Consider the following 24,039-nt stretch of genomic DNA (forward strand, 5'->3'; position numbering starts at 1 on the left):
ACAAGCTTAAAGCCTCACGAGATACAAAATATTAGTAATATATTAATATGAGTCTAAATTATAACTTTTCGTGTTAAATTTAGTAAAGTCCAAACACAGAAATAAATCCGGAAGATCTGCCATATCATGTGAGACATACTTAAATGTCTAATATATTAGCAAGTCATAAAAAATTCATATACCAAAGACTTAAATGATTATTCATTAATAAAAGGATTGCGTAAAAAGAAGGGTTAATTGTTTGGCACGAAAAATACTTAAATTTTAGTCCACCAAAATAGGTTTTAACATAACCCCTTTTTTGTCATTCATGTATCCACTATTTTTTAATGAGGTGATCTTGGGTGTAATCGGTTGCACCGTGTAATCGAGTTGCATCCGATCCAGACCTTAATTTGCATCTTAACTCGAAACTCACACCTTTTTTTATACTTCCTCCGTCTCATTCCAATAGACTCACTTATTTTAGGCACGGAGATTGAGAAAACTTATTTTTTAGTAGGAAAGTGGTGTGGTCCACACCAATTAAGTATAATTTTTTTTACCCAAAAAAGAAAATGAGCCTATTGGAATGGAACGAAGGGAGTACTGTTTAAATGACAGTACTATTCGAATATACAAATGACACTGTATATAATTGATATTATTTAATTATACAAATAATACTGCGTATGATACTGTTTGGATAAGATTTCTGAAAGATTAAGTAGGCCATAGTCCAGCTCTTGATTTCTTGTGTCAATTAATTAAACATAAATACAGAGACAATGAAAAACTACATATATTATTTATTTAATGTGTTGCGAGATTCACGACTACTTGGGAATTGGGATACCACGTTTTTCTACAACGTTGGCAAAGACATTATCCAAACCAAATTAGCATATCAAAATACAAAAAATAAAAAATAAAAAAATAAACCAAATTAGCATATCAAATTTTGCAAGTCAGGTTTTCCACGAGAGAAATTCAAATGGTATATCATTTTATTTTTCCACCCCACGTGACACATTTTAGATTTTAGTGTCTCACGTAATATCTCACTTTCAATGTTTTTATAATTTTATTTAATTTCTTCTATTTAAAATTTTTATTTTAGTATTATTAAGGTTCATAATTCAATTAGAATTCACAATTATTTTTTACAATAATTTTCCAATTTTGAAATTAATAATTAATCATTGGGATTTATTAATCTAAAGTTCGGAATGGTATATTCTTTTAATTAATCTCATTCATAATTTTAATTAACAAGGACATTTAACAATATTTTTGAGGTAACCTGCACTGTATTTCTTTTAGTTATTCAAATCATGCGTGTGTGTGTGTGTTAAGTTGAACACGTTATTCATGATTAATTACGATTTTTTTTACTTATAATTTGGGTTAATTTATGAAAGATGTGAACAAATAATTAAAAGAGGAAATGGTCCAGCTCTTGATTACTTGTGACAGTGTATATAAATATCTTTTATAGATTCAATGAATTTTAACATTAAAACACGACAACATTGATAATGTCACCAAATTATCTAACTTGTAACAACTTTTTTTTTAGCTTATTCACGATTACTTGAGATATCACGTTTTCTCTTTTCTTTTTTTCAATTAACTATTTCCAACATTGCCGAAAATATTGAATGGTATGTAATGTAATGGAACGCATATATTAACATTTCCTCGTATAAAATGTGGATTCATCAATTACAATTTTCATAGAAGTGTGCGAACTATTAAAATTGCTATATCTGCTGTAAAATTAATGCATCACCTGTTAAATTTACTGCACTCGAATAATATAAAATTTTCAATCCCTTCAGAATTCGAACTCACACTACAAGAAAACACAGCTCCTGGGACCGAAATTAACGACCGAGATAATTGGTCGGTAAAATAACGAACCTAACGACCGTTTTTTTAATTTTTTTTTTATATCTTTATTTTTTTATAGTTAACGACCGAAACAACGACATAATAACGGTCGTTAATATTTTTTAATTATTTTCAATTTAATTTTATACTAATGACCGTTCATAACGATCGTACTTTTTTTCTTTGATATTTATTTATTTGTTCCCGTACTAATATTAACGACCGAGTTTTAACGATTGCTAAAATATATTAATAAATTATTTTTAAATATATTTTAACGACCGATTTTCGGTTGTTAAATAATAAAACAATAATTTAATGCACTAAATTGTTAACGACCGTTATAAACGGTCGTTATTTTATATATTAATAATAATTAATAATTAATAATTAATAAATTATTTTTAACTACCGTATCATTTGGTCGATAAATATATAAGAAATTACAAATTAATCTACTATTATTAAAGACCGATTTTCGGTCGTTAAGTCAAAACGCGGTCGTTACTGCACCTGTTATACTTAGGGTTTATTTCTTTCTCCCCCATTTCGTCATCACCACCTCCCTCCGCCAATTTCGCCACCACCCGTCGAATCCCGCCGGCCCACCGTCCCCTTTGCTCGCTTGGCCGTTCCCGACGAACGCCCACCTTGTAGTATCAGATGGTGCATTTATCCACTAAGATGATGCATCTATCGTTGATCTTAATAATCAAAAGACTGAGAATAATTTTTCGATCTTAATTATTTTATTTGGTGATTCTTACTTGAACCTCTCCTCATTATCATATATTATTAATAATAATTAGATAAGATTAAGATTGGAGACATAGAACGATGGAACCTAGTTCACAATAAGGAAATTAAAAGTTAAAATTATATATTACCATGAAAAAAAAAAAGTAAATCCAATACTAATTAATAATGGTGTAACAAATCTAAACTAGGAAACCCTTACAGCTAAACAGAGGAATTCCACACTAGCTAGCTTCAAGCCTGCCTAATAATACATACCATATTTTAAAAAGAGTGGATTTTTAAAATGACCACTTTCATATTGTAAAAATAAAAAATGTCCACTAAAATAAAAAACTTAAAAAATGGCCACTGTTACCAAAATACCCTTCACATTAAAAATTAAAAAAATGTCCACTTTACATCACCCCTTTAAAAAATCCCGCAATTCACAACCATTGTGAATTCACAACCAAATTTTTTTGGTTGTGAATTCACACTGGTTGTGAATTGAGAATTCACAACCAGTCGAATTCACAACCAGAATTTTTTGTTTGTGAATTCACAACTAGTCGAATTCACAGCCAAAATTTAATTCACAACCAGTCGAATTCACAACCAAAATTTAATTCACAACTAGAATTTTTTGGTTGTGAATTCACAACAAACGAATTCACAACCAAAATTTAATTCACAACCAGATTTATGTTGGTTGTGAATTCACAATCAGTCGAATTCACAACCTGAATTTAATTCACAACTAGAATTTATTTTGGTTGTGAATTCAAGTAGTTGTGAATTTGAGATTTTAAAGTTTGAATTCACAATTAAAACTGTAATTTATTTTGGTTGTGAATTCGAGTTTTAGCTGTGAATTCATAGATTTGGTTGTGAATTCAAGAATATTAAGTTGTAAATTCATCGAGCTAGTTGTGAATTCAAGAACATTAAATTGTGAATTCATAGATTTAGTTGTGAATTTAAGAACATTAAAAATAAATACAAAAAATCACTTTTCAAAGATGCTTACTTATCATATTATCGTTTTAGACATAATTTATATTTCAAAATCATTTATCAATCAAAAAATATAGAAACATGTTTATAAAAAAGAAAAAGAAAAAATAAAATAAAATCTAATTATACTTTCATTTAGACAAATCATCAAACATCTTCCCCTCAAACTCAATGAGTCATCTTTGAGTTGAGCAGCAAAGAAAACACCACAACAGCAATAGCCACGCAACAACTGCAGTAGCAGCATTCGCGGCCGCGGCCTCCCCCACTCCGCCGCCTCCGACGGCGCGACTCTCGCTCCGCCATCACCACCTACTCGCAGAGATCTAAAATAGACTCAGCTAAGAAGCAGAGAGATAGAGAGAAGTGAGTTATTGAATCGGCTTAGAGATGTTGACGTGTCGATAATGAAATAGGTGAACATTTAAGTTTAGATCCTCTATTTTCCTCCCTCCAACTCAAACCCTAACTTTCATGTCTTCTCCAAACAATAAAAAGAAGATAGGGAGGAGGCGGCGCGACGAATTGATGTAGGCGAACGGAGGGGGAGGCTTCCGGAGGAGCGTCGAACCAGGGAGGCGGCGCGTCGGACCGGGGGAGGCGGCGCGGCGGAGTCAAAGGTGCCGAGCCAGAAGCGCGTCTTCTTCCCCGGCGAGTCAGCAGTGGAGGAGCAACGCTGCCGCGTGCGCGGCTCCCTCCGTCTCAGAACAGCAGCGTAGCGGTGGTGGTGGGCGGCAACTGTAGAGCGGCGGCGAGGATGAGAAGGAGAAGGAGAGGAAGAGGGAGAGAGAGAGAGAGAGAGAAAGTTACGTGAAATAGAGAGAGGAGAGAAAGAGAAATTAGTGGCCATTTTTTTAAATTTTAAAGTAAGGGGTAATTTTGTACTTTTACTTAAAAATTGGTCAATTTTTAATGTTTTTATCTTAGTGGACAATTTTTATCTTTACAATATGAAAGTGGATAGTTTTATATATTAACTCTTTTAAAAATTACACTAAATTAATCACTCATATATATACACTAAACATAAATATAATCAAACACAGGTGATTCTACATAATAAGAGAGTGTTGTTTCTTTCTTGGAAATTGCATGCCTTTCACAGAAAGCCCTAATTCTTCGAAAGCCTTCATCGATGTGAGATGCCTCCACTGCAAATGTCACTCTTAGCCAGTTCTTCAACCCTAATCCAGTCCCTGCACCCACCAACAAATCTTGTCACAAATTTAATAAAACCATAAATGAAAATATACATTTTTTTCCCTCTATTTATTAATTTATTATAGATTTTGGCACAAAATTTCACCTGGGAGAAGTATAACCGATTCCTCCTTGGCAAGTTTGCAGCAGATCCCTTCCAGCATGGACAAATTGAGTTTGATCTGAGATGCAAAACCCCATCATATTAATCATTTATTTTTATTTTTATTTTTTTGAAATGGAGGAAATAAATATTACTGAATTCTCATCAAGCTTCAAAGTTTAGCCTGATAATTACTTAACTATTACTGATGTATCGGTGATTTAATCTGATTTTGCTGCCACTAATGATTTCGGTCAAACTTATCGTTGACATGGCTAGTCGAATAATTGACGTCATTTCATGACAAATGATGTCGTTTCTGCCAATCAATTACCTGATAATTACTGAACTATTACTGATGTATCGGTGATTTAATCTGATTTTGCTGCCACTAATGATTTCGGTCAAACTTATCGTTGACATGGCTAGTCGAATAATTGACGTCATTTCATGACAAATGATGTCGTTTCTGCCAATCAATTACCACGCGAGGAGGATTATGCCAAGTCAATTATTCTACTAGTCATGTCAACAGTAAATCTGGCCAAAATCTTGATTGGTAGAAAAACCAGATTAAATCAATAGCTCGGTAATTATTGCGCTAAACATTAAGGTTTGTACGTAGAACTAAAATTTGATCAAAATTCAGTAACTTCTAGACAATTAAAGTTAATTAACCCAATAATAGTTGATTTGTGGGAAATTAATTACCATAAGAAACATGCATCCTTGAGGTTTAGTAGGGCAACTTATGCATGGAATTTGTTGGGACAGTTTGTAACACTTTTCGGCGGATTCTCTAAACATACTCACAATCTTGTCATAGAAATCTGTTGGAGTCTTCAACAGAATCTCAGGAAGTGCTGCCTGCATTCATATTAATACAGATTAAAGGTTTAATTAATTTGAATAAAATTTAATTTTACACTAGTATAAAAGATTAATTAAATTAGAATGAGAACCTGTATAAAGGTCACTGGGTCGGAGGAAATGTTCAAAAAACCCTTGATGCTGTCAACAATCTGCAGATAATTAGAAAAACTTAATTAGTGATTAATTTCTTGTATGTTGAATCTGATTTCAAGTGCTTCAGTTTAATTTTTCATAATTACGAAATAAGATTGTTTTGTCACGATTTATAATATTTTTTTGAGGTTTTAATTCTTAGTAAGGATTGGTTAATTAAATCATAATTCGGGTATATAATGTTTTAAATCACAACATCAATTCTTATTAAAAAAATGTCAATCAAATTTATTAGTACTAACCGTTTAAATTTTTGAAGCCGGCCACTATCTTAGGACGGTTTGTTAAAAAAAATATCAATTTTTTTTATTTTTATTTTGTAGAATTAAGCTTTTTTATTTTAAATTTTTGGCATTCGTGTGTCCCATGAAATGCAACATAGCCCAATTTTGGCCCAAAAATGTGGCTCACGGACGCCGAATTTAAAAATAAATGGCCCAATTCTGTAAGTTCGAAAAAATTGACCTATATTTGCAAATCGTCCTAAAATAGTGGCAAGCTTAAAAAGAATTAAATAATAACTATAACTATAATATAAAGAAATTAGAGACATGTATAAGAAACATACCCCATGCTTAGTAAGGATCCCATGTAGGTCATTTAGGACAAGCCAACCAATTCTCCAACCTGGTACAATCCATCTCTTTGACAATGATCCAAGTGTAATAATGGGTGCAATTGATGCAAAAACTCCCATTGGCACAAAAGGATTGCTTCCAAAAGTAAGATGGCCATAAACTTCATCTGCAATCACTAAGATCCCCATATTTCTTGCCATTTCTGCAATCTTTTTCAAGTGATCATATTTGAACACATTTCCACATGGATTTCCAGGGTTTATGACAACGATGGCGACCGTATGATCGTCTCCTAAGGCTTCGACTGCAGCCAAATCGGCTTCCCAGTCGTTTTCAGGGTCCAGGTCAAAGTGACGGACCTCAAGGCCGGCAAAGGCTGCCCTGGCTTCATAGTCAGGGTAGCCCGGCCGGGGAAGCAGGATGTTCGCCCCGGGGCGAGCAAGGGCAGTTAGAATGGCTTCTAATGCTTGGGTGCATCCAATGGTTAGGAAAACATCATCACTTGAGAGATCGTACGGAAGGTCTTTGGAGAGATATTCCGCTACAGCACTATGAAAAATAATTTCAACTTAATTTGTAAGATACAATATAATAGCGTTTTTTTTAAAAAAATATATGTAATGTACATATTCATTCAAGATTTCAAATAGATTTTGAGACAAAGAGATGAAAGTACTTGTATTTCATACGAAGATGACCGATTGAAATCATTATTGCAATAAAATAGTAACTATATATTTTGGTTGCTGTATCTGAATTTAGCATATTCCTAAAAGGAAAACGATGCCATATATATTCAAACTATAGGGAAAATAGTTAAACTCAACATGCCATATATATTCAAACTATAGGGAAAATATTTAAACTCAACATGCCATATATATAACCGATTATATTAAATAAATATTATTACTAGATTTTTTCTTTTTCTTCTTCAAGTTTACAAACTACGTACTACGCCAATTTGCAGAAAATAAAGAAAACATAATAATATCATAATTAAATTAATGGTATAGAAATTTTATTAGAATAAGTGGTAAACATTTTTAGTGATTAGTAGAGAATTAGTTTCTTAACTTTACACTTGCATATATAGCCGGGGTCCAACTAATTGTCATACAAAGTTGAAAGCTGAAAGTTGTTATGAACTCTTCAATAAAAAAAATTACAATATGTTAACAAAATTGCATTTTTAGTATTAAAAGATTAACAGTTGAATAAAATTATATATTGAAACATATATACATATATATAGAGGAGCGTTCCAATGAGATCCTTTATATGTGGTGAGATCTTAGATTGATTTGTGTGTGTTAATTTCATGTATCCTATGACTGATATTTACCTAGAGAGCAATTTTTTTTACTAATGTTCGAATCTTGGAGGGAGCAAAATTTTACCAAATTTTTTAATATCGTTATTCGTCAGTATATATTGTCTTATTCAACAATATATACTGCCTTATTCAAACGGTACCTTCAATACATTTTTCTTTTCTCGAAAGTAGTCATGCATGAACCAAATTTTGCAAAATATTTACTTTTTAACATAATAGTTAAGATAAAAAGGTCACGTTAAGAAATTATATATTAGTCAATTTATTTAGTACGTACAATCATATATACATGCAAGTGGCCAAGAATTTCATGCAGCGCACGTAACATTCCAAATAGTGAAAAACCAAAATATTTAATTTCTATTTATATACCTGCGGGCGGCGGGAAGACCGGCGGTGGAGGAGTAGCCGTTGAATTGGGCGGAGCGGACGGCGGCGCAAACGGCATCCTCGGCGAAAGCGGCGGTGCGGAAGGAAGGGAAGGCGGAGGGATCCCCTTGGCTGAGATGAATGACGTGTCTGCCATCATCGCCGTCCATATTTTTCATCACGCCGTCCATCACGCCTCTCAGCGTCATTGCCCCCGCTCCGATCACGTGCTGGCTCCCCTCGAAACGCCACCGTTTCGCCATTGAATTAATTAAATTAAATTAAATCTAGTGAGGGAGAGAGAGAGAGAGAGAGATTTCAGCTAGCTACTAAGTATTAATTGTAGTGATTATGATGATACGAGGTTTAATTATTTGCCACTTTTTATAGAAAAAATTTTTGTAGAGTAAAAGGGAAACTACGCAGAGAGATCAGGTATTGAAATGATAAACTCGTGACATTTTGTCATAAATTAATCCCACCACTTTTTTTTACTGTTTTTTTATTGTTGTCAAAAAATGGTGGATACATAGTATGGAAAGACTGAAGACTTGTGCAGGCCGAGGCATGAATTATTTAAACAAGTGTAAAAACAAAAAAAAATGGCATTATTCGTTTGGATTATTCAAGTTTTACATTCATGCATAACAGTTTTTCATATTTAAATTAAAACTTATTGTTGATTCGCTTTCGATTAAAGTAAAAAAGTTGTTGAATATCAAGTTGTGCTATTACTACATATATCAAGTTGATAAAAGAAAATTCTATATATATGCAATTTGAATATTGAGGTGACTTTGAGATGTTTCATAGTTACCTAAGCCTTTTTATTGTATGATTTTTTTCTTTTTTTCTTTTTGTGGGGGCGGGGTGGCGGCGTTGTGATTATTTTATTTGAACACATCTTATGGCATCAATTTAAATTTATTACATATAGTGCAGATAATAGGAGCATTATTTTGAATTATTCTTTTGCATTTTCTTATGCTATCAATTTAAATTTATTTGATTTTGCTAATTTGCTTTAGTGATTTTGTTTGCATAATGTGGCCCTCAATTACATGACTAGGCTTATCCGTAACGCAGCCAAAAATATCAATAGATCGGGGGATCGAGTCTTCATACTAAAATATTGTGATTTTTGAAATAATTATGTTTATTTTATTTTTTAACTTGTTTTGTATAATTTTTAACTAGCCTATCTGCCCTATCCGGGTCAACTCGCCTACTACGTTTCATTTGTACGAATCGCGAACATACCACGCACGACCTGACGTAGAGCCACTAGTGTACATCAAGGTCGGGGGAGTCGAGTCATTATATGAAAATATTGTGTATTTTCATGCAATTTTTCCTATTTTATTAGTATGAAAATGTGACTTGTTAATTTAAACATTATATAAATGATTATACGAGGGGTATTAATGAATGATTCTATCCAATAGGATAAAACTTATTTGGGTACAATGATTATACCAGTAGAAAAAAATATTAGTTCATTAACAAATATAACATGTTTTTATGTTGTTAAATTCATCACTATTTTTTATTGGGTCCGAACCGATTAGTAAAATATTCCCTTATAACTCGTTTGCTTCCGATCACGAGTCACGACAACATATTGGCACCATCTATGAAATTCATGAGTAACATGAAAGTTGTTACAAACTGACTGCAATTTTTAATTCATAAAAATATTACTACCGTAACTAAAACGTGATATTTGTTTCTACTTATCTTGTATATATAGAAAATTAAATAAAATAAAACTTATAGCTTGTATTTGTCACTTATGTTACTTTCTCACCCCATTTTTCGAAATTTATTTTTTCACTTCATTATTTTTCAACTTTCTATGTAATACGTTCTAATTAATTAATTGTGTTTAGAATTATTACCAAATTAATAAATAAATAAATACAAATTAAATAATAGTCTAACTATTCGACTCCTCACAATTGCTTTCCAATCTAAACCAAATACTATCAATTTAATGGATAAACTATCAACATTTTCGCAATTTGAAACAATGTTTCTTTACACGTAGTATCATTTTTCTGTTTCAACAGTGTTTTTTTAAACATGAACATTCAGTTTTAGTATTTAAAACTACCACTTTCATTTGTAAAAGACAGAAAAAATACCTTATACAATTAAGTACTAATTCACAAGATGTTTGTACTAAAATGAAATATTCAACATGTTCCATTTTCTTACAATCAATCTACAAACTCTACACATTATTTATCCTTCAATGTAAACAAGCAATCACAGAAAATATGAGATGAAACACGGCGTTTCATATCCCATTTTCTTACAATCAATCTACAAACATTACACACATTATTGATCCTTCAATGTAAACAAGCAATCACAGAAAATATGAGATGAAACACGATGTTTCATATCACAACGATCATGGTTTTTTCAAATGAATCACAACTCTTAAGAGAAACAACTTTCATTGTTTCTTGGCGTGCCTTTGATGAAAAGCTTTTATTCTGAGGAAGCCATCATCGAGAGATGATGGTTCGATGGCAAATGTAACGCGTAACCAATTCTTGAGCCCTACAGCAAAACCTGCAAACGGGGAACTCTCCTCGTTGTAAAGATTTACACATGTTTATGTTGAAAACTTGCGCGTAGAGTCAAACTATAGCTAGTTTGTTTACCTGGGAGGAGTATCACGGATTCCTCTTTGGCGAGCTTGCAGCAGAAGTCCATGTCATCCTCAATGCCTTCAAGGAGAGACAGATTGAGCTTCACCTGATATGCAAAACCCCATTGCAGGTTAATACAACGCATAATCTGCTAAAGAGACGAGCCATTGAGTGGTTTCGTCTTTACCATAGCAAACATGGATCCTTCAGGTCTGCTCGGGCAAGTTATGCAGGGAATTTCTTTGCTGCGTTCATAGCATATGTCTGCTGTTTCTCTAAGTGTACTAACAATTTTCTGAAAGAAGTCGCTCGGGGTATTCTCAAGAATCTGTGGAACTGCCCCCTGTTCGCATAAATGGAGACGACGAAATCACTAATGGATATAGACTGTGTGTGTTCAGCAATACTATAGAATTCTATGCTAAGATGTTCATTTAACCAGCATTTCACTTTTTTGTTTCTTCTTTTTTGGGGGGCACAAGCGTTTCACTAAAACAACCTTTAATTACTTAAACTTCACATGGTGAAGGCATAGTTTTCTTTTATTCTCTCAACTGAAAAATAAAACTATGTTTACAATAATAAAAGGCTGTTGAAGCCAAGCCTCAGGGAAGCTAACCCCTTGCATACTATATAAACCTTAGTTTGCACAAATTGCATATTTATCATAAATGGCTACGCCAAGAAGTACTTATTGACTTAATGTGTTAATCAAGTTAAATATTCGAATATATCCCTCCAACAATGATATTTAGTCCACTTTCATGTGTGTCACATTCTACAAGAAACGTGAATGTCAACCATGCATGTGTGTCACATTCTAAAATATGCTGAGGTATTTGAAATCCAAACAAAGTAAGAAAGAGAAATAAAATTTACTAACTAGCAAATAGATACGAGAAAAGAAAGAAAATGGGACCAAGAAACACGAGAGAATGACGAACCTGCATAAAGGTTGCTGGGTCAGAGGAAATATTCAGGAAACCTTTGATGCTGTCAACAATCTGCAGATAATATATAACTTCAGTGGATTTACTTGAGAAATTTAAAAGAACTCATATTTTTCTTTTTTCTCAATGAATTGATAAATAGAGAGAAAACCACAAAAGAAACACTATACAAATGAAGAGCATGCAAAGCCAGTTTTCCACATGAAGCTCATAATACATATGTTTTCCAGCAGCCAAGTCAGAGATCGTACTTATAGAGCAACATGAGTGCATCGATATCCATAGAAATCCTTCAATAATTTATGATTTTACAAATCTAACATAACCAGTTTTCTTATAGAAAACCATCTATCAACAAATTTGTGAGGAAAAGGTCGAGAGACAAGAACATACCCCTTGCTTAGTAAGGATACCATCGGGATCGTTTGTCACAAGCCAGCCAAGTCTCCAACCCGGGACGATCCATCTCTTAGATATTGATCCAAGAGTCAAGATCGGGGCAATTGATGCAAAGACTCCCATTGGGACAAAGGGGTTGCTACCAAAGGTAAGATGGTCATACACTTCATCCGAGATCACTAGGATTCCAAGCTTTCTAGCTGTCTCCGCGACCTATACAATGTATACACACTTATTAACAAGGCGACCGTAGCCACGAACATCAGAGTCACCATATTTCATCCAAACATCACAAACAACGCACCTTTTTCAAGTGTTCATACTTGAAAACATTTCCACAGGGATTGCCCGGATTGATAATAACCATAGCAACTGTATTTGCATCAGCCAGAGCTTCAACCGAAGCCAAGTCCACTTCCCAATCTTGTTCCGGGAGAAGATCAAAGTGACGGACTTCAAGGCTACAAAAGCCAGCCCTGGCTTCGTAGTAAGGGAAGCCTGGCCTTGGAAGCAAAAGGTTAGCACCGGGACGAGCAAGGACAGTCACAATGGCTTCTAACGCTTGGGTGCATCCAATGGTCAGGAAAACATCATCAGGTGATAACTTGTAAGGAAGGTCTTTAGAAAGATACTCTGCTACAGCACTGTCCATACAGAGAAGTTGCACATAAACGATACAGAGTAATTCATGGATACATCAAAGAGTGCAAAATACAGCAGGATAAGTAGTTTACGTCTTCTAGAAAAATCGAAATCATTTGCGAAAAATGATTACAATAATGAGAAAATCATCCAACAAAGACATTACCTATCCAAAATTCTATTCAATGAAAACCTAATCAAAGTCAAACAAATCCTATCAACTTCAGCCAATAAATTCATAAACTTAATCTGCGCAGCTGAACAAAACACATTAGATAGCTAGATAATGCCTAAGAATATTATGCACAAAATCTTCTGTTCTATCAAAAATTAGTCGAACAATCGCATACACAGGCCTAAAATTAAGCTAGTTAGCTACGCTTTCCTAACAAATGAGCAAAAAAATCAGTGCGCTAATTGCAAAACACGCCATTAGAGATATAAAAAATCACAGTGACTTGTTGTATACCTGCGAGCCGCGGGAATACCGACGGTGGAGGAGTAACCGTTGAACTTGGTGGAGCGGACCGCGGAGCAGACGGCGTCCTCCGCAAAAGGAGAGGTGCGGAAGGAAGGGAAGGCGGATGGATCTCCGTGGCCGAGCGGAATCACCGGTCTGGTATCGTTTCCGTCGAGATTTCCAATAACAGTGTTGAGCACGCCCCTAACGGTGACTCCTCCGGCCAGGATGAGCCGCTCGTTCCCCTCGAAACGCCACCGCGCCGCCGCCGAACCTCCATTCTCCATCGACAGCTCCCTTTCTCTCTCTCTCAGTAGAATTTGGCATGTAGCGAAGGAGGAAAGGTGACCACTGCTTCAGTAATGTCTGCGTTTGTAAGTTTATAACTTCCTCACGTCTTTTTTTCTTCTTTTTAAGGGAAAAATTTCCTCACGTCTTTTGCTTTTTTGTCATTTTTTTCCTTTTATTTCTTGTGGTTTTAAATTTCGAATTTGCTTTTATAAGTAGAATATGATATATTTGATTAAGATGTTCTTTTTTATAATATAAGATAAGATTTCTATAATGTCATTCATGCGAAATAATAGTGGTGATATGTGGTTTTTTATTGTGAGTGCAATATAGATTGATTTTTAAAAATTGCACATGTTTTAACGCAATATTTATTGTTTGGACTAAAGATTTTGCAGAATCCTCTAATGGAAGTTGTGTCGTTCGATGTTATGTAATTATTCAATCCATAGCATATTTTATCATTTTAAAATTTAATTAACATGATTAAGGTTAACTTAATCTTATAAATAAATTAATACTCTCCTTATCCATAAGAATGTTACGCATTGTAATAAATACACCCATACCAAACAAAATCGTAATACTCTCTCCGTCCACGAAATAAGTACCCATATTTCCTTTTTCGTCCGTCTACGAAATAAGTACCTATTTCATTTTTTGGCAAGTGTACCCCACACATCTCTTTAATTAATACACTTTTGAGTGAGACCCTTAAATTATTCACACTACACTCCATAAATTTCTTAAAATCCGTATCGTCCACAAATGGGTGCTCATTTCATGGACGGAAGGAGTAGTATATAATTTAAGATATATCTCCACTACAGCATCTATCATTTAATTAAGAGGGAAAAGTTGTTTTAATACTTTTAAAATTTTATTGAATTGGTATTGAAAATTTGAAATGGATAAGATTATTACTACAATTTTATATTATTATTATTATTTAAAGTCATAGATTCCGGTACTTGCCAAAATTCGGATATGAGTTGGTCCAACCCAAAAACAAGAATATTCCCGTGAATCATGATCACTTGTCACTATCACGTGCCTACTTATTTGGTAATATTTCTTTATTAATATCGTTGCTAAACTCATACTAAAAATATTTTTTTAATTAAGCCCATGCGCAACTAATGGGCCAATAATGTTACACATTTTCGTGGGCTACCCAAACAACTTATTTGGCCCAAATTACACATTTTCTCACCATAGGCAGTGGAGGAAATGTCAAACACTGAGAAAAATAAAGGATCACTTACGACTTACCGCTACAACAATATTTTTTATGCGTTTAAATTGTTTCAATATAATTGCAGCTTCAGTTACCTATTTTTTTATAATTTAAATCACGAAACAAATGGTGATATGAAAATATAATTATTTTTTTGTCCCTATAATCTCACCTGATATTATTTCTAATTTGGGGACCAGGCCCAACGCTTGGAACGGCCAAAATTCTGGATCTGACTATATATTGTCTGTATTGATCTCAATAATAATTTACGAGATATTAGAATTAAAATAAATATATAAAAAAATAATATGGGACAAACATGAGCAGTTTTTGCACAAGGCATATAAATATATATATAGAGAGAGAAAGAAAAATTTTAAGTAAAAATCACTAAATAAAATAAAAAACAGGGAACCATTTTCAGTCATTCGGTCATCAAAATCTACGTTGAATTCATTATATTGCTGGATGAATGCATCGCTGAGTTCGAATACTAGATTAAACGCTTTTTTTTTAATGCATTTATTTTTATTAATATAATGATACTCACATTTACACGAAAAATGTAGTTATCACTAAAATCGCAATCTAATGGAAACCCATCGTAGCGATCCTGCCGAATATATTCTTCTTTCTTTTTTCTTTGTTTCGTCTGTCAAAGTCATAATAGGCGAGTATATTGAATTTAATTTGATTAGGATTTAATCCGGTTGGTTAACTGACTAATAGAAACCTAATTTCTGAAAGCTGTTTGGCAGTATCAATAGTGAAATCCTAATTAAAGTATTTTAGAACGACAAGCTACCAAACAGATCCTTGAGATCTAGAAATAGGGGCTCAACGACCAAGTCTTTGAACCAAAGCTCTCTTCAAATCCATAATTATTGTGTTTCCTCTTTAACTTTCAAAACAAACGCATCCTAATAAGAGAGAGAGAGAGAGAGACGCGTAGGCTGGAGCAAATATGCACGTGGCGCAGTTTTATTGGGTGTGGCATAAGTGTGGGTCCCGAATATAATGAAGTTGGGAATCCTTGTCCGAACTCCCAAGTCAATAGTATTTTATGCTATTGGAATTTTGTAAAGGTGAAAATTAAAGATATCGGTAAAAATATATTAAAATTATTTGATTTTATGTAAGCTGTCGAATTATTTCAAATTATTGGATTTTTATCAGACAACAAATTAGGTATAAAAACTGTCAAATTTAGAGGTTTTTCTATCCCTTACTTTAAATTTAGATAGTTTTAACACATGTTATATAAAGTGAATATTTTTATGTATGCATTAAATAGGGGTAGTTTTACATGCCAACACATTTTGATGTAATAATATTGGGATATCAATTTACTTCGAAGTCAACGAGTGGGTTGTATAGACCGAAATAAACTATGGTTTATGTGGAGAATTTCTACACAGAAAAAACAACTTTAATGATATCGAATTCAAAAAAAGATTTTTGTTGTTTCATTTTTCATATTGTTAGTTGTGGATTAAATTGTTCAAGTTGTTAACACTTTAGCCTATACTTGCAATCAAATTATGTCGAATTCAAAAAAGCTCTTCAATATTTTTTGATATTCTTGATATTCTCACTCTTGCTAGATCGTCTATGCTTATTAGTGTTAATCATATGTATAGACAGGCGAATGTTGTGGCCCATAATCTCGCGCATTTTGCGCGCTCTTGTCAGCAACCAATTTGTGGATCGCTGATTTTTCTCGTTGGCTCTGTGACTTGGTCTCGGAGGACGTTTCTTAAAATATGAGTACGTCTTAACCCTAAAAAAAAAGCTCTTCAATATTTCATTTTTCTAAAACGGTTAACATCTCACTAATCAATACGGTTAATTGCCTGATGTCCGAGACATAACAGTTAGTATAATTAATAAAATCCCAAAACATCATTTACCGTTATAATTGGTTTTCAGGGTTACAATTTAGGTAACATTCAATTACTCGCGATTGAATAATCACGAAATTACTTGAGATTGATTTTATCATGTAAAATAGATCAAGACTCATAAGTCATGACTAAGTTTACGTAGCATTATCTCGAAACTAAGTATCATACCATACGGATTTAGCCAAACATAATATTACATTATATAATTAATCATATCTAATTCTACAAAGTGAACATCCACTTGGCATAAATTTGAATCTTATCCCATTTTTCTATCTAATTTCCATTTTCTTTTATATATCTTTTGAATTAAAAAAGTAACTTACCACTTATTTATCACTAAGAAAATCGAAAATATAGTATGGATGCAGTACGAGATATCATAACACAAAGACGGCTGATTATTAAAATCATATGAGTGTGTGTGTGAGAGAGAGAGAGGGATAAATTTGTAAATTTAGTATATTTATATATACACCAAAGAAAATAGTGGTAATATTTGAGTAGGCGTAACAAACTGGGGCAGCTGTGGGCGGTGGAGTAGAGTAGTAGCACCTACGGTTGTACTTGGTTGTTTCCTTGTATTTTGCCGTGTGTTTGCGCCGCTCCAATAATTTATTTCATTTATTAAAGGGTTAGTACCGTGAAAAACCATGAACTTTTGTGCGATTTCAAAACTTTCCATGAACTATTTTTTTTATCAAATTTTCCATGAACTTAAACGCCTGAACAATTTTTCCACGAATTTTTCCTCCGGTGAAGCTCCGGGCTGACATGGCAATTTTTAGGCAATACGAGCTGATATGGCGCTTATGTGGACCAAAAATTGCCACATGGAAAATAAAATATAAAAAAAAAACAAAAAAAAAAGATAATTCTTCTTCATCCTCACCCTTCTCTCTCTCTCTACGTTCCCTCTCTTCTCTCTTGTCTCTCTCTCGCTCTCCTCCGGCGGACGTCGCCGGTTTTCGCCGCCTCCGGCGCCGCGAGGCCGGCGCCTTTTCTTCTCCCTCTTTCCTTCCTCCATTTTCTCCCAAATTCTCAAACTACAAACTACCTAGGGTGTTTTTAAATTTTCCCATTTCAGATCTGCTCTTCCGGCAAGTCGGTGGAAATTTTCCCATTTCAGATCTGCAAGTCGGTGGAGAATTGGGAGGACGAAAGCTGCAAGTCGGTGGAGTTGTGACGAAAATTTCAGATCTGCAAGTCGGTGAAGTTGCAGAGAAAATGGGAGTTGCAGAAGAGCAGCACATAGTGATGCTGCCGTTCATGGCGCAAAGCTATCTCATCCCATTCTTAGCCTTAGCCAATCAAATCGCCCAACGATTCCCCTTCACAATCACCATCGCCACCACCCCACTCAACGTCCGCTACCTCAGAGCCGCCTCCGCATCCAAATCCAACCCCCAAATCCATTTCTCCGACCTCCCCTTCTCCGCCGCCGATCACGGTCTCCCTCCGGACACAGAGAACTCGGAGGCCGTACCCCTCCACCTCCTCGCCACCCTCTTCCGTGCCTCCACCTCCCTCCAACCCCCCTTCCGCGCCCTAATCCGCGATATAACCGCCAGAGACGGCGCCCCGCCGCTCTGCATAATCTCCGACTTCTTCATAGGCTGGGCTAACGAGGTCGCCGAATCCTCCAGCACCGTCAACGTCGCCTTCAACACCAGCAGCGCCTACGGCTGCGCCGCCTACCTGTCCATGTGGAATTTAAGGTAAAAACGACGCCGTTTTACCCCCAAAGAAACGACGTCGTTTTGGCTCCCGTCCGGCGATGCCATGTCAGCACTCAATTTGGGGATTTTTGAAAATCGTGGAAAATTTGTTCAACCCCTTAAGTTCATGGAAAATTTGATAAAAAAAATAGTTCATGGAAAGTTTTGAAATCGCACCAAAGTTCATGGTTTTTCACTGTATTAACCCTTTATTAAACCATTACACTCTAATTTAAAATCTCAAATTCAAATCTTATCCAATCGAATTTTCACATCCATTTCTTAATCACAATACTTTAAGAAATTACTTAAGTAAATGTCAGAATCCTTTGATTCTTAACGAGATTAATTTTAGCCGTGGATGTCAAAAAATAATTAAATGCTCTTAGACAAAAAAAAATTGTCTATTTTATGTATATTCTATCACTACTTGCATTGGAATATACGTGCGACTGATAAGTTTGTATCCATGTCATTTCAAAAATGTTAATATTAGCCGTTCCAAAAAAAATTACTAGAAAATGAATAAAAAAACACGTATGTTTATATAGATGGTAAATTACTATGCAAAAAAGGATTTATTTAATGTATACTGTACTGTCCGGTGGCTTTGAGATTTAATTTTCCTCCAGAAGAAAAAAAAAGAAAAAAAAAAAAAGAGGTGTGTGAAGCTAAAGGGTGGACATGTGTATTTATGGAGTCCAATCAAAATGGTATTAATTGGTAAATACCATTTAATACTCTAAGGTAGGTAGCAATAGTAATTTTTTCATACAAAAAGTTGATTTAACATCTTCTAACCATTGTACCACGGTGAGTTGGCCAAAAAAAAAAAAAAAAAAAGAAGATGACGGCTGAATTTAGGAGCAATGTTCAAACACTCTCCCCTCTTCCCACATTTTCAAGAATTTAAAGGTAAAACTCAAGGGATCTTCTGTTAAACTGATTAAATTAAATATTGGTAATGGAGTTGCTTTTATAGGTATATTGCTGCAGAGATAGATTTATAAAAGTTGATAAGTTTAAATTTTTAATGTGGGACTGGGCTGATGTATCGTTGTTAAAGTTACTTTTGTGGATCTATTGTTGCTATCATCTTAATGTTCGTAGTTTTTACATTCCAATTCTAATGTAAGTTTATTAACAAATCAAGCCCTAACCTTTTTAAATTTTTTAACAAATATATTTTGATTGTTGAGGATTCTTAACCATTTCAAACATTTGGATGTACAAATTTTCCATATTTATCAAGAAGTGAATCGTGTGGCGGATTATTTATCTTTGCGTTTGAAGGAGGGTTGGTGGCCTGCTGCTATCCCGAAGTTCATTCAGCTTGTGCATAAGTTGTTTAAGATGTTATAAACTCATACTCAAAGCGTTTGACAGTTTAAGAACTTATAAACCCCTAAATTCAAAGTGTTTGGCAACATAAATTTTTAAACAGTTCGTAAACTCTACAAATAACTAAGGAACGGTGTGTATAATCAATGAAAAATTATTCGTGTATATATTGATTTAATGAAAGAGTAATTAATGTCTAAAGTTAAAAATCTAAAATTCAAGTTCAATTGACTCTGTGATGCAACTTTTAAAATTTATATTTATTTTATAAGAAAATTAGAAAAATACTCAATATATAGTTGCACCATAATAAACGTGGATTTTAATATTATAATTATCCCATTAATTTTCAACTGACCAAGTCTTCGCTATTACTATGTATCGAAATTTTTTGCTTTGTATTCAAATCGGTATTAAGACTTTCCAAGTATCCCATTATCTCAAATAAGAAAAACCAAAATATATACATATATAGAAAAAAAAAAAAAAAGGGTAGTATTCCAACAAGAACAACGCTATCCATCCAGGCTTACATATTTATATTGTTTAATTATTATTATTATTATAATACTAATAATAATAATAATCTAAATCTCCCAGAAACAACGGCAGTATACAATGCTAATAGCCGGCACGTCAACGTCTTTGGCGCTCTTGTCTTCTGCCTCTGCCGCGTGACACGTTCCCCCCCGCATGTGGACCCCAAACACGCATTAGCACTCACAGCCCCCCCTTTCTCTCTCCTCTCTCCCTATCTCTCTCACACACTCACGCAACGGCAGCACACAAACCGTACGTACAAATACAGTATATACATACATACTCTCTCAATTACTTGGGCGGCGGCCCCCATTCCGCCCCCAGTCAAATCCCTCGTTGACCGCGCCACCCCCTACCCCCCAACCCAAACATTTTCCCTATATAAAAAGGAGCTTCCGCAAACCATATCCATAGCCCATCTCAACACCAGCTTTCTCTCACTAGAAAAAATTTAACAGAATTATTGTGCGGAACGGTTTGCGACGGAGAGGTAGGGAGATCGAGAATGGCGATGAAGGAGAAGGCGGCCGGCGGCGGCGGAAACGGAAAGGCGGGCGGCGTCAAGGAGGTGCACTACAGGGGGGTGAGGAAGAGGCCGTGGGGGCGGTACGCCGCCGAAATCCGCGATCCGGGGAAGAAATCTCGCGTCTGGCTCGGGACCTTCGACACCGCCGAGGAGGCGGCGCGTGCCTACGACGCCGCGGCGAGGGAATTCCGCGGCGCTAAGGCGAAGACGAACTTCTCGGACGGCGGCGGCGCCGCCGCCGCCATCCACAGCCCCAGCCAGAGCAGCACCGTGGAGTCCTCCAGCGCCGATCTCAACGCGCGCGCGCCGGTCGTCGAGCTCGATCTCACGCGCCGCCTCGGCGCCGTGCCCGATCGGGGAGTCACCGTCGCGGAGGCCGGTCCGATCGGCGGCTACCAGTTCTTCCGGCGCCAGCCGACCATGGCCGTGCTGCCGAACGGGCAGCCGGTCATCCTCTTCGATCCGGCCATGGCGGCGGCGTACCGGCTTAACGCCGCCGCGTACGGCCGCGGCGGCGCCGTGCAGAGCGACTCCGACACCTCGTCTGTGGTCGACGAGAACAATTTTGACGGCGCCGAGGCGAAGAGGGGCCTGGATCTCGATCTCAACATGCCGCCGCCCGTCGAGGTTTGAAAATGGCGGCAATCACCGAGGAAGGATCTCGAATTTGATCGTAACTTGAGGAAGAAACTGACGTCTGATTTCTGTAAATATATCTGAGAAAGAAGAAATTAAAAAAAAAAAAAAACCCTTGTTTTTTTTGCAGCTAAGAGTAATTTCTCTGGGTTGTTACAATCGCGGCCGCCGCGGCTATTAGGGTTTGATTAATTCACGTTCTCATTGTTAATTTTTGATGTAATTTCGCATCAGATCCGAGATAGTATAATATTACGTTCGATGTAATTTCGTTGAATTGATGTGTTTCCGTTCATGAATGAATAATATACTCGTTTTTCATTGCAAAAAAATTGAAGCTAAATCGAAGTTGCTGCTGGAATTGAACAGAATTATTGTATATAGATTTTGAAAATCTATGAGCAAATGAAATTGAAGAAAAGGGGAGGGGGAGAGTAGTCAAAAAGTAAAGAAAAGAAGGGGAAATTGAGTGGCGGCAAGGCAACGATGAGAGAGAAAGAGAGGGGGGGCGCACCGACGGCGAGACAGGCAGGCAGGTGAAGCGAAATTGGAGAGTGGGGCCCAGAGAGACCTCCGAATTCCGTGTTGACGGGGTACATGTCGTGCCTAAGGTGGACGGCACGTGTTACTTTTTGGTGCCGCCCACTATAAATAAATACACAATTCCTTTTTTTTTTTTTTCAAGAAATTAAATAACAATAATTTATGTTCATTGTAGTATCTCGCCGCTTTCACCAATAATGCACCCATATTGAAAACAACTTACCTTTTCTCTCTATTTAATGTCTATAATCATTTTGCTTTTACTTTTTTATTTTTTTTCGAAAGGCAGCTAAACTGGATTGTAAATTTCGGGTAATTCTCCTCCTTTAATCAATTTGAGTAAATGGAAAAAAAATTAAAATTAAAGAGGTGATGACACCTAAAAGCATAAATTATATATGTGGATTATAAATCATGATTTTAAATCAAAATTTGAAGCCAAAGGTGGGGGATGGGAAGACCTTTAAATTCTGGAGTCAGTGGTGGGTTGGACAAAAGCCGTTGAAGTTTACTTTTCCTAGATTTTTTCAGTTGAGTGTTAATAAAGAAGCTGCAATCTGTGAAGTTGGAGAATGGACTGATACTGGATGGTGTTGGGATTTAAGGTGGAGAAGAGAGCTATTTGAGAGAGAGAGGGAAGGAGTTTCGGAGCTGCTTAGCCTTGTTTCTGGTACTAATCTGTGTGCAGGTAACAAGGACGGATGGACATGGAGTGGCGACATCGGGAGAGGCTTTACAACCAAATCCGCTTATGAAGCTATTAAAGATCAAGCAAACGAGACTACGGAGGCGGTGGAGGAAACTGATATGAGTACGAAGGTGTGGAAGATCCCTATTCCAAACAAAGTCAAGCTTACCGCATGGAGAATTTTGAAGAACAGAATTCCGACGTGTGACAATCTCTCGAGAAGAAATGTGAAGTTGTGTGAAGTCGAGGTGGGATGTAACGCTTGTTTTCATCGGCAGGAATCCACGAACCACTTGTTGATCCACTGTCCAAAGACCTCAAAGGTATGGGAAGCAATCTTTCAATGGCTCGGAGTTAGCATGGCGCAGCCATACGACGTGTCCTCGCACTTTCAGTTCTTTACTAGTTTGAGTGGCCGGAAAAGAAATAAGAAGCTCTTGATGGCTCTTTGGTGTTGTACTACTTGGCTTATTTGGAAAATGCGTAATGAGAGTAGATTTGAGAACAAAATATGGGAGAGTGCAAACTTGTTTGGAGAAATCAAAGCTAGAGTGTGGAGTTGGGGTAGAATTTTTGGTTTTGTTAATGATGGAGTTGGGATTCATAGGTGGATGTCGAATGATGAATCACCGATGATTTTGTAATCTTCTTGGTACTACTGGTGCCTTTTCGTTCTATAATATTTACTTTCCTTATCAAAAAAAAAAAATCATGATTTTAAATATACGAACTTCATTTTCATGTGGTGTTGTACATGAAGAATATTTTCAAGGCTTGCAAATTAATCGTGAAGTCATAACTCGAAACTTTACTCGTGAGAACCTAATTCTCGAACTGTAATTCTGAATCGTGAACTCAGAGCTCTTTGAGCCTAAATTTAATAAAAATAATACTTCATTCGTCCCATAAAACATGCATAGACTATTTATAATAATAATTTTCTCATTAAATATCCCAATTAATGTGAACATTTTCTTTACTCAAACTACATTTTGCAAGATTTCTTAAAACTCGTATCGTTCCATATTATGCATGTGTTTTATGGGACATAGAAGTACCTTAGATACTATCTAAAAGTTTGAAACTTATTTTATCTTAAACGATTACGATTACGTTTCTCTACTAGATCTATTATGTTGTTAGAAAAATTTCTATTTAAATTATATAGAAAATTTCGACTTTCACCTCAGCATTTAGTCACTGAAAATATACGTATTATACTTTTTTTTTATCGGATAATGTTAGATGTTAACAATTAGTACCCC

At 35.5% G+C, this 24,039-nt stretch overlaps 3 protein-coding genes across 3 annotated transcripts; 1 reads left to right on the forward strand and 2 right to left on the reverse strand.

Annotated features, from left to right (window-relative positions):
• Positions 1-2,760: 2,760 nt before the first annotated feature.
• Positions 2,761-8,576, reverse strand: LOC131009243 (nicotianamine aminotransferase 1-like). The gene is made up of 7 exons (XM_057936515.1): positions 8,240-8,576; positions 6,522-7,080; positions 5,890-5,949; positions 5,639-5,794; positions 4,931-5,006; positions 4,605-4,820; positions 2,761-2,890 (listed from the first exon to the last, which is right to left on the reverse strand). The coding sequence occupies exons 1-6, from the start codon at positions 8,497-8,499 to the stop codon at positions 4,645-4,647; spliced, it is 1,287 nt and encodes a 428-aa protein (XP_057792498.1). The 5' UTR covers positions 8,500-8,576; the 3' UTR covers positions 2,761-2,890; positions 4,605-4,644.
• A 1,813-nt stretch (positions 8,577-10,389) lies between these two features.
• On the reverse strand, positions 10,390-13,865 carry LOC131009245 (tyrosine aminotransferase-like). The gene is made up of 7 exons (XM_057936516.1): positions 13,357-13,865; positions 12,550-12,889; positions 12,240-12,458; positions 11,841-11,900; positions 11,084-11,239; positions 10,909-11,002; positions 10,390-10,816 (listed from the first exon to the last, which is right to left on the reverse strand). The coding sequence occupies exons 1-7, from the start codon at positions 13,632-13,634 to the stop codon at positions 10,698-10,700; spliced, it is 1,266 nt and encodes a 421-aa protein (XP_057792499.1). The 5' UTR covers positions 13,635-13,865; the 3' UTR covers positions 10,390-10,697.
• A 6,779-nt stretch (positions 13,866-20,644) lies between these two features.
• LOC131009303 (ethylene-responsive transcription factor 4-like) lies at positions 20,645-21,754 on the forward strand. Its single transcript, XM_057936601.1, has one exon. The coding sequence runs from the start codon at positions 20,887-20,889 to the stop codon at positions 21,538-21,540; it is 654 nt and encodes a 217-aa protein (XP_057792584.1). The 5' UTR covers positions 20,645-20,886; the 3' UTR covers positions 21,541-21,754.
• Positions 21,755-24,039: the final 2,285 nt, after the last annotated feature.

This window comes from Salvia miltiorrhiza, chromosome 2 (assembly GCF_028751815.1).
Source record: "Salvia miltiorrhiza cultivar Shanhuang (shh) chromosome 2, IMPLAD_Smil_shh, whole genome shotgun sequence".
Lineage (NCBI taxonomy): Eukaryota > Viridiplantae > Streptophyta > Magnoliopsida > Lamiales > Lamiaceae > Salvia > Salvia miltiorrhiza.

Bases quoted from the DNA above. Each gene is read 5' to 3' on its own strand.
- LOC131009303 (XM_057936601.1), top strand. From the start codon at position 20,887: ATGGCGATGAAGGAGAAGGCGGCCGGCGGCGGCGGAAACGGAAAGGCG.
- LOC131009243 (XM_057936515.1), bottom strand. From the start codon at position 8,499: ATGGCGAAACGGTGGCGTTTCGAGGGGAGCCAGCACGTGATCGGAGCG. The intron at 5,950-6,521 runs GTATGTTTCTTA...AATTATCTGCAG, and splicing joins GGATCCTTACTAAGCATGGG to ATTGTTGACAGCATCAAGGG. The intron at 4,821-4,930 runs GTGAAATTTTGT...TGGTGGGTGCAG, and splicing joins ATCGGTTATACTTCTCCCAG to GGACTGGATTAGGGTTGAAG.
- LOC131009245 (XM_057936516.1), bottom strand. From the start codon at position 13,634: ATGGAGAATGGAGGTTCGGCGGCGGCGCGGTGGCGTTTCGAGGGGAAC. The intron at 12,890-13,356 runs GTATACAACAAG...CTGTATGGACAG, and splicing joins GGTATTCCCGCGGCTCGCAG to TGCTGTAGCAGAGTATCTTT. The intron at 11,901-12,239 runs GTATGTTCTTGT...TATTATCTGCAG, and splicing joins GTATCCTTACTAAGCAAGGG to ATTGTTGACAGCATCAAAGG.